This window comes from Chanodichthys erythropterus, chromosome 1, assembly GCF_024489055.1.
Source record: "Chanodichthys erythropterus isolate Z2021 chromosome 1, ASM2448905v1, whole genome shotgun sequence".
NCBI lineage: Eukaryota > Metazoa > Chordata > Actinopteri > Cypriniformes > Xenocyprididae > Chanodichthys > Chanodichthys erythropterus.
Window position 1 is genome coordinate 37,186,441 of NC_090221.1, and position 10,858 is coordinate 37,197,298.

General features: G+C 33.5%; 2 protein-coding genes across 3 annotated transcripts in view; one reads left to right on the plus strand and one right to left on the minus strand.

Annotated features, from left to right (window-relative positions):
• The window catches only part of afg2a (AFG2 AAA ATPase homolog A), a 55,040-nt gene extending 53,340 nt beyond the window's left edge, over positions 1-1,700 (minus strand). Inside the window, exon 1 of one of the 2 annotated variants that reach the window (XM_067394826.1) lies at positions 1,181-1,700. In XM_067394826.1, coding sequence (XP_067250927.1) covers positions 1,181-1,316 — 136 coding nt within the window. In that variant the 5' untranslated portion in view covers positions 1,317-1,700. The remainder of the gene's footprint in view (positions 1-1,180) is intronic. The other variant, XM_067394912.1, reaches the window with a different exon arrangement.
• An 83-nt stretch (positions 1,701-1,783) lies between these two features.
• On the plus strand, positions 1,784-9,992 carry nudt6 (nudix (nucleoside diphosphate linked moiety X)-type motif 6). Its single transcript, XM_067395042.1, has 5 exons — positions 1,784-2,188; positions 4,304-4,507; positions 4,986-5,041; positions 8,578-8,632; positions 9,584-9,992. Exons 1-5 carry the CDS (start codon positions 1,951-1,953, stop codon positions 9,982-9,984), a joined length of 954 nt encoding a protein of 317 aa, XP_067251143.1. The 5' UTR covers positions 1,784-1,950; the 3' UTR covers positions 9,985-9,992.
• Positions 9,993-10,858: the final 866 nt, after the last annotated feature.

Here is a 10,858-nt window from a genome sequence, read left to right on the forward strand (position 1 = left end):
AGCCAGCAATGACATTTCCTCTCTCAAGATCCATTAATGTACTAAAAACATATTTAAATCAGTTCATGTGAGTACAGTGGTTCAATATTAATATTATAAAGCCACGAGAATATTTTTGGTGCGCCAAAATAACGACTTATATAGTGATGGCCGATTTCAAAACACTGCTTCAGGAAGCTTCGGAGCGTTATGAATCAGCGTGTCGAATCAGCGGTTCGGAGCACCAAAGTCACGTGATTTCAGCAGTTTGACACGCGATCCGAACCGCTGATTCGACACAAAAGATTCATAACGCTCCGAAGCTTCCTGAAGCAGTGTTTTGAAATCGGCCATCACTAAATAAGTCGTTATTTTATTTTTTTGGCGCACCACAAATATTCTCGTTGCTTTATAATATTAATATTGAACCACTGTACTCACATGAACTGATTTAAATATGTTTTTAGTACATTAATGGATCTTGAGAGAGGAAATGTCATTGCTGGCTATGCAGGCCTCACGGAGCCATCGGATTTCATCAAAAATATCTTAATTTGTGTTCTGAAGATTAACGAAGGTCTTATGGGTGTGGAACGACATGAGGGTGAGTAATAAATGACAGAATTTTCATTTTTTGGTGAACTAACCCTTTAACATGTTTTTGTTTTAATTGTTTTGTTTAGAGGTTATAAAGCAACTTCCGCAATGGCTGATAAATATAAAGTAAACATTATTATTATTGTCATTAATAATAACAATAATTATTATGAAATATGATATAAGAACAGTAATTATTATATTGTAATAATATTGTATTGTAATTAATATTGTCACCATTTTACTTTTTTTTTTTTTATTAGTGGTCGTATTATTATGGCTGGTCACGTGATGTCAAAATGGCGTGAACCATAAGTGGGCGACCCGCTCCATGAAAACTGCAGCATCTTTTTAAATATATAAATATATATAGATATATATATTTATATATATATATATATATATATATATATATAGTAGTAAAATCAGAAAAAAATGACTTGAGTGCACATTTAAATACGCGAGTATATATCAAAAAGAAGCGCCCTTCAAACCATTATAGGGTCAATCACTGACTGGGGACGTTTATCATATTTTAAGTAATTTATCCTAACTAATATTAATGAAGACACTGCGCGCCCCTGGTGTCGCGCGCTCCCGTTACCTCTCTCTATGAAGTCTGTGACCGATAATCCGCCGCTCGAGACACATGAATCCGGTTCATCACAGATTGACCCGGATCTGTCTCCTTCTCCTTCACTCAGTCTCTTTTTCCCTTTGCCTTTCTTGCTTGATGACATGATGTTTGATCAGTTATTAGATGTGTGTTAAAACACACACACACACACACACACACAAACACCGTCCACATGTGAATATAAACTTCCCGATGTGAAAGTTCAGCTCCTCCCCGTTAACTACCGTAAAACCCAAAATATACAGGCCTTAAAATCTCACTATTATACAATACAACCTTTATCGACACAAAAACCTTGTTTTTGCTTATATCTGACATAACTGAACCACGGTAAGGCAAGGATTAGATTAAAATGAATGAATGAATAAATTAACACTAGAACAATAAATAAATAAATGTAAATAAATGAGAACATAAAGATAATAAAACTAGATTCAAAATAATACATAAATAAATGAGTAAATAAACAAATAAATACATTAGATTCAATTAAATTAACAAAATTCAATTAAATAAGTAAATAAAAATAAATTAATAAAATTGGATTAAAATAAATAATAAATAGGCTAACGTAACAGCACTACAATCAATGAGAAGAAGTATTTTACTGAAACTAAATGATAACAAAATTTTCATTTTTGGGTGTACTGTCCCTTTAAAGCGGCGAATATGTAATCTATTTTCATGTGCGCGAGTAATAGAGTCATTACGCCGTTCGAGCGGCTTGTTTTGGGCTCATGGTGAGTTGGATCATGTCAGGCGGGTTCTGCAGGGTTTCTTCTGTGCTGTGCAGGTTCTCCTCAGTTTTCAGTAAGCGCAGGTTTGTTTCTGCGGGCTCGGTTCGGTTCGGCTCCGGCTGTCAGGAGCGGCTCTGCCGGCCTCTGCTGTCCGGCACTGTGGATCGGTTCGGCGGCGTGACGGTGCGAGACTTTCCGCCGGACATCAGCGAGGATGAGTTTGAGGAGCTGCTGAGGGGTACATGAGAGGAAATAACATGATATTAAAAAATAAAAATGAAGTCATGCATGAGTATAGTATGATGTCTGTCAGTGACACGGTGTGTTAATATGTATGCATGTGTTTCCGAGTGTGTTATGTACTCAAGGGCACAGAAATCAGTGCAGCATAGGAGTTTATTTCATTTTATTTGTTAATTTGTTAATATTGTTATATATATATATATATATATATATATATAGATAGATAGATAGATAGATAGATAGATAGATAGATAGATAGATAGATAGATATATAGATCATGTGACACTGAAGACTGGAGTAATGATGCTGAAAATTCAGCTTTGATCACAGGAATAAATTACATTTTACTATATATTTACACAGAAAACAGATGTTTTAAATTATAATAATATTTCACAATTTTTACTTTATTTTTATAAAATAAATGCAGTCTTGGCATTCTAAAACATGTTGAACTAGTGTGTACTGTATGTATATTGTATGTTTATTTAATCCTGTTAATAAATAAGCAGTTAAGGTAAAAAAAAAATGTTGGGGGGGGGTGTATATATATATATATATATATATATATATATATATATATATATATATATATATATATATAATATTTACAAATGATATTGTCATTACTTTGAGTAAAAAATGTAGGCTAAATGAAAATAATTAAAATAATTAAAATAATTTTCAAAATAATTTTCCCAAAATATTTTAGTAAAATGCTTATTTATTTACAGGATTAAATAAACATACAATATACATACAGTACACACTAGTTCGACATGTTTTAGAATGCCAAGACTGCATTTATTTGATACAAATAAAATAAAAATTGTGAAATATTATTAAAATTTAAATCAGCTGTTTTCTCTGTGAATATAAGTTAAACTGTAATTTATTCCTGTGATCAAAGCTGAATTTTCAGCATCATTACTCCTGTCTTCAGTGTCACATGATCCTTCAGAAATCATTCTGATATTATGATTTATTATTAATGTTTAAAACAGTTGTGCTGCTTCATATTTTTTTATAACCTGAGATACTTTTTTTCAGGATTCATTGATGAATAAAAAGTTAAAAAGAACAGCATTTATTCAAAACAGAAATCTTTTCTAACAATATAAGTCTTTACTATCATTTTTTATCAATTTAACACATCCTTGCTGAATAAAAGTATTCATTTCTTTCATAAAAAAAGGAAAAAAATGATGACCCCAAACTTCACTGCAAAAAAAATGCTGTTCTTACTTAGAGTTTTTGTCTCGTTTCTAATCATAATATCTAAAAATTCTTAGGTCAAGAAGCATTTTCTTGACAAGTAAAAATTATTTTCTTGTTTTCAGGAAAAATAAGTCAAAATTAAGTGAGTTTTTCCCTTGAAAAAAGCAAAATAATCTTAAAAATAATCCAAACTGAAAACAAGATTATATATCTTATTTTTGGTTTGAAATAAGATTATTTTGCTTACCCCATTGGTAGATTATTTTGCTTTTTTTCAAGGGAAAAACTCAATTAATTTTGACTTATTTTTCCTGAAAACAAGAAAATAATTTTTACTTGTCAAGAAAATGCTTCTTGATCTAAGAATTTTTAGATATTTTGATTAGAAACAAGACAAAAACTCTAAGTAAGAACAGCATTTTTTGCAGTGTTTGAATGCTATTGTTACAAAAGAATTCTATTTTAAATAAATGCTGTTCTTTTTATTCATTAACGAATCCTGAAAAAAGTATCTCAGGTTATAAAAAATATTAAGCACCACAACTGTGTCCAAAATTGATAATAAATCATCATATCAGAATGATTTCTGAAGGATCATGTGACACTGAAGACTGGAGTAATGATGCTGAAAATTCAGCTTTGATCACAGGAATAAATTACATTTTACTATATATTCACATAGAAAACAACTGTTTTAAACTGTAATAATATTTCACAATTTTACATTTTTTTCCTGTATTTTTAATCAAATAAATGCAGCCTTGCTGAGCAGAAGAGACTCAGAAACATTAAAAATAGTAGTGTCCAAACTTTTGACCAGTGTGTATATATATATATATATATATATAATGTAATCTCATTTGTTTCTGTGTGTGTGTGTGTGTGTGTTAGTGTCTCTACATCAGTGGCGTTCGGAGCGTCGGGTCGCCGTGTGGCTGCACGTCCCCATCTCTCTCAGCAGACTGTCTGCAGCGGCTGCGCGTCACGGCTTCAGCTTCCATCACGCCCGCAGAGATGTGGCCGTTCTCAGCCTGTGGGCCGGACACGGAGAAGACAGACTGCCTGCGTTTGCCACACATCAAATAGGAGTCGCTGGTAAGAGGATGAGTTTGTTCAGAAGTCCAGCTCCGCCTCTTTAGATGTCATTTGAGTGTAGTGGGTGGAGCTAGAAGGTCTAACCCTGCCCACAACTCTATCTCTCCACCCATCACAGCCACAGAGGCGGAGCTGGACGTCATTGTCTCTGCAGTGAGTCAGATAAACTCTTGACTTCTAAATCAGCAGGTCCTGCAGGTGGCGCTGTTCAAGCTCTCTCTCTCAGACTGCTGGACACAGGCATGTTTGAACATGCCCGGAAAGATGCCCGGGCAACAGCATGAGCTCAGTCTGGCAGCGGTGGGATTCAGGATGCGTGTGTGTTTGTGTTTGTCTGCTGTGTTTGATTAAAGCCGAATGCCATGAAGGTGAAATCCCACGTTTGGAATATTCTAGCAGTGAAGAAGTCGAGCACATTTCCTCTCATTCGTTCAGCTTTATCAGTGTGTGATTGTGAATCTTCTGTGTTTGTTTAAAGGTGCTGTTGTGGATGAATCCAACGGCAAAGTCCTTGTTGTTCAGGACAGGAATAAGGTACAGAATCAGTCTCTCATGTGTCTGATTCAAGCCTCTGTGTGACTTAAAAACCCCAGATTATTTTTGTCCAGGTAAACATCCGTGTCGTTTGGCTCATGCCAACAAACAAACATGCAGTCAAAGCCACACTGAAGAGTGTTGTACGAGAGCCTCGAACCCCTGACCTTTCCCCATCGTCACGCTCGCTTGTGTAAACACTCCTTCCTGAAACTCATTACTGAGGCCTGCAGCGCCACTTACTACAGCTCACAGTCTGCTCTGTGTTAAAGAGTCACAAACCATTCACATAATACATGCAAATCCAAGTAGTTATATGAATGTATATTGGAGGGAACTGACTTTTTCAATCAGATTCATATATATAGTCAAAAGTTTGGACACATTTTACTATTTTTAATGTTTAAAGAAGTCATATAGGCTGCTTTTAATGGATCAAAAATAGAGAAAAAATCTGCAAAATTGTAAAATATTATTATAATGTAAAATAGCTGTTTTCTATGTGAATATACAGTAAACTATAATTTATATCCAGTGATCAAAGCTGAATTTTCAGCATCATTACTCCAGTCTTCAGTGTCACATGATCCTTCAGAAATCATTCTAATATGATGATTTATTATCAGTGTTTATAATCTGTGATACTTTGTTTCATTGATGAATAAGACGTTAAAAAGAACAGCTTTTAATTAAAATAGAAATCTTTTGTAACAATATACACTAGCCAGTCATTTTTTTCTTTCTGTTTTTTTGAAATTAATACTTTTATTCAGCAAGGATGTGTTAAATTGATCAAAAGTGATAGTAAACACTTTTTTGAACAAATGTTTTTTTCAAATTTTATGAATCAAAGGATCCTGATTTATTATTTATTTCCAACATTGATAATAAATCATTATATCAGAATGATTTCTGAAGGATCATGTGACACTGAAGACTGGAGTAATGATGCTGAAAATTCAGCTTTGATCACTGGATATAAATTACACTTTACACTCTAAAAAATGCTGGGTTAAAAACAACCCAAGTTGGGTTGAAAATGGACAAACCCAGTGATTGGGTTGTTTTAACCCAGCAGTTGGGTTAAATGTTTGCCAAACCTGCTGGGTAGTTTTACTTAACTCAACTATTGTTTAAAAATTACAGTATTGCTGACTTAAAATGAACCCAAAATTTAGTAATATGTTTAATAAATGAACATTTTAATTTCATTTTAGATTCATTTTAAGTCAGCCATATTGTCATTTTCAAACAATAGTTGGGTTAAATAAAACTACCCAGCAGGTTTGGCAAACATTTAACCCAACTGCTGGGTTAAAACAACCCAATCGCTGGGTTTGTCCATTTTCAACCTAACTGGGGTTGTTTTTAACCCAGCATTTTTTAGAGTGTACTATATATTCACATAGAAAACAGCTGTTTTAAATTATAATAATATTTCACTATTTTTACTGTATTTTTGATCAAATAAATGCAGGCGTGATGAGCAGAAGAGACTCTTTCAGAAACATTAAAAATAGTATTGTGTCCAAACGTTTGACCGGTGCTGATATATATAGTTCTATTTCTATTCTAATATCATTATTTTCTAAAACAATTTCAACTTTTGATTCCAAGATAAAAACATTCTGACAGAAGTTTATTTTTCAGAATATCTAAATCCAGAATCAACTCTATTTGTAGAATTGTGAAGCGAGTCTGCGATTGATAATGAACTCTGTGTCTGACCTCGTTACACGTCTCCCTTCAACCCTCCAGAGCGTTTCCCAGTAAAATAAACAGTTGGGTTGAGCTCCGGGCGGCTCTCCGCTCTGGAATGGAAACTCAAAGGATCGTTTTATCCTTCCGCCAGAATCTTTCCTCTGCTTTTATCTTGCGTCATAGTCTGTTTCGGTCGTCATTTACTGGTAGAACGGCCTGCGTATTCAGCCTGAGAGGGTGAAAATATCTCCGGGAGTATCAGAGGTCGACTGCGGCCCATTTTAGAGTTATTTATCTGAGTAGATTGCATAATAATCAATCTCATGGGGATGTTTCTGTGTGTCGAAATGATTAAAACCCCTGCTGCGCGTTCAATCCTCCAGCGGTGGAAAAACAATCTGCCTCAGCACTGAACTTAGGAAGGATTTAAATATGTTTTCATTGTTTTTGCTTTGCATTTGCAGTGTAGCTAAAAGTAATTATTTCAAACATCATTGCCCACAAAAATATGAATTTTATTGATAGTACAGAAAAATTCTCATGTCACAAACCGTTAACAGCTGTTGCATTACATCATTCACAACTCATTTGTTTTCTGCTCTGTTACATTTTTTGTCATTTTACCAAAAACTACTCAAGTAAGAATCAAAGTTTTTTTTTTATAACTAGCAGCATTTTCTAGATTATTTTAAAACTCTCTATGGAAAGACTGTGTAATGTCCACAATCTCAAATCTAAAACTTGTAAGACAACATTTATATGAAAATATTTGATATTGTATTGATAGATATAAATAATATTTAGATCATCTGTGAAAGTGGAATGAAAACGATAAAATAGCAGTATTTTGTTCCTCTGTGTTTTTGTCTTGTTTTCCAGTAAAAATATCTTTAGTATATTAAGTCTTATTTTCTGAACAAAATATCAGAATGAAGTGAGTTTGAGCTTAAAACAAGAACAAATATCTGCTAATGGAGTCAGAAAAATAAACTTAATGCAAAGGGAAAACAAGATTGTTTTTTTGGCACATATTTGTTCTTGTTTTAAGCTCAAACTCACTTCATTTTTGTACATTTTTTAGAACACAGGACGTAATATCTTGAACTTTGGCATTACACATGAAATTATGCTGGATTTTGAAATCCAGGAGCTTCAAGCTGTTTAACATCATCATTTTTTCATATGAAAGTAAAAGTTTATTCAAGTAAAATGAATATATTTAGTTCGAAAAAATTTCAGACTAATACTGATGTTGTTTTGTTATAAAAAGTTTTCATAAATATCGTTTTTGAGATTATCAGACTGGTAATTCTCATTTTATATGTTCTTATAAATTTAATATAAAAATATATTAAAATAAGATTTCTCAAAAATATTGATAAAAATATATATTTTCTTGCATCACACTCTTTTTTGCTGTAGTTCTTGAAAAATGTTAAATTTAAGAGAATTTCTCTTTTTTTAATTAATAAAAAGTGGGTAAATGAAGTAATAGCATGGTAAAAACATGGTAAACTTTAAAATGTTTGTGCATTCACTCATTAATGAGAAGTAACTGATTAGATACAATATGGTTTTAGTTGAAAAATATTAAGTATATGTTATTAATATATACTGTAAGTTATGACTGTTTTATAAGCTCACGCACCACTGGGTCCAAACTGACCCGGGAATGCAAAAGGTGTATAGAGTTTTTTTTAGATATTTGTACTGGAAAACAAGACTGAGGAAGAACATTATTTTTTACAGTCAGACTAATTTTCATAAAAATATATTTCTAAGTGAACAACTGAAACAACATGCACGTGTTAAACATGACTTTTCTTTCCTTTCAGACTAAGAACGCTTGGAAGTTTCCTGGTGGTTTATCAGATCTTGGAGAAAACATCGGTAAGATTCAGATCCAGAACTGATGTTAAATCATAATTTCGTCCTGTTCCAATCACAATCACACATATCAAAATAACACATAGCAGTTCAGCAAAAGAATCTTCACCTGCTCCAAAAGTGCATTTACAAGATCTAAGATTTGAGACCCTCGAGACATTCAGTTACAAAAAACCCTTCTTTACCACACTTTTTTTGTATATAAACAGTAACAGCTAGATTATTTATCGATTACATAAATTATGATGCTCTCTCTGAAAAATAAATGTTTTGTATAAACAAAGTTACGTAGTGTTCACAAGTGTACATGATGAACAACACAAATCATTTTCATCCTACTGTATGTTTCTCTAAATCTCATGATATAAGATACAGTAAACAACGTTATTACAGTCAAACTGATTGTGTGAAGGTGTGAATAAACAAATACTGGAGTATGTTTAGCAAGAAAATACTATTTCAGTCTTTATACTTCATATTTAGATGTGTTGCTTGCAGATTCTGTGTAATTATTTAAATCTACTAGCGATTTCTACACAAATTTTTTTTTTTTTTTTATAATGCAAAAAAGTCTTGTTTTCCAGCACAAATATCTAAAAATTATTAAATCAAGATACATTTACAGGACAAGCAAAATGACTTGTCTTGTTTAATGAAAAAAATCCTCAACATGAAGTGAGTTTGTGCTTAAAACAAGAACAAATATCTGTTAATGGAGTCAGAAAAATAATCTTTATTCAAAGGGAAAATGATTTTTCTGACCCTATTGACAGATATTTATTCTTGATTTAAGGACAAACTCGCTTCATTTTGACACATTTTTAATCATTTTGCTTCTCCAGTAAATGTATCTTGATTTAAGGAAGTTTAGATATTTGTGCTGAAAAACAAGACAAAAATACATGATTTTTTTGCAGTGCAGTTCCTCCGTTCTGACGGGACGCTTTATTTCAGGTGAGACGGCCGTTCGGGAGGTTTTGGAAGAAACCGGGATACGATCAGAATTCCGATCTCTCCTAAGTATTCGTCAGCAGCACAACCACCCGGGAGCGTTCGGGATGTCCGACATGTACCTGATCTGCAGACTCAGCCCGCTTTCGTACGACATCGACTTCTGCACGCAAGAGTGTCTGCGCTGCGAGTGGCTTGATCTGAACGAGCTCGCCGAGACCAGCGAGACGACGCCGATCACGAGCCGCGTCGCCAAGCTTCTAGTGTACGGACTGGAAAAGGGTTTCCACAACATTGACCTCACGATGGAGCAGCTGCCGGCGGTTTATTCCGGCATGTTCTATCAGCTCTACCACCGGCGGCTGCCAGAGACGCACTCTCTTCAGAATAAAGATTCAAAATAAACACTTTTAGAAACAAATGTTCTGTATGGAACTCTAGGGTTCTTGACTCAATTTTAAAGAATACTTTATACCAAAAAGCTTTTTAAATGATTGCATGATACTTTCATGTTATTTACATTTTTCTAGTGATGAAGTATGATTACATGCTTTAGTCAAACAATTTAATTTAAAACAAAATTACGCAATTAGGACTAAATCCATAAAATGATCCCATGATGGAACCTCTAAAAGGTTCTATATATGAAGTGCCTGATGAAAGCCTTTAAGGTTGCGTATAGTTCTACGTTTCTAAGAGTGATATTTTGCACAAGAGAGTGAATCTCACAAGACTTTATCTTAAAAATACATATCTTAAGCCAGGTTCACACTGTACGATTTATAATAGTCACTCACGACCGTTTGCATAACCTGATTTTGCTGAGTTCAACATGTTCCTGGAACAACATTCAAATCAACCAATCAGATTTGAGGGACAAGTTTACAGATTTTGTCAAGTTTAGGCTTAAAATCATGAATTGGTGCTTCTACATCAGTGTTATTCATCTATCATTTCCCTCAGATTTTTGGGATAGCTTATGGGTAGGGTTAGGTTTAGGGGTAGGAATAGAGTTAAGACTAAATTTTCACAATAGAATGTTGATCCAGGAACGCAACTCAGCAATATCCCTGTTAATGTCAGACGTGTTAAAAATTAACGCATGCAAGAAGAATTCCGGAAGAAAAATCATCAATCCGTGACATGTTCAGACAAAAATGCCACCAAAATTAAAAAAAATGCCCCCCAAAATCAAGATATATGGGCAAAAATGTCCCTGTTTCTTTAATATATATTTATAACAGGATATTTTCCCGAATATCAGCACAATTGCAAATG

What these genes read in the sequence shown, in the direction of transcription:
- nudt6 (XM_067395042.1), top strand. Translation starts at nt 1,951, where the DNA reads ATGGTGAGTTGGATCATGTCAGGCGGGTTCTGCAGGGTTTCTTCTGTG. An exon ending in TTGTTCAGGACAGGAATAAG is followed by an intron (nt 5,042 to 8,577) that starts GTACAGAATCAG and finishes CTTTCCTTTCAG; the next exon opens with ACTAAGAACGCTTGGAAGTT. An exon ending in AGATCTTGGAGAAAACATCG is followed by an intron (nt 8,633 to 9,583) that starts GTAAGATTCAGA and finishes GCTTTATTTCAG; the next exon opens with GTGAGACGGCCGTTCGGGAG.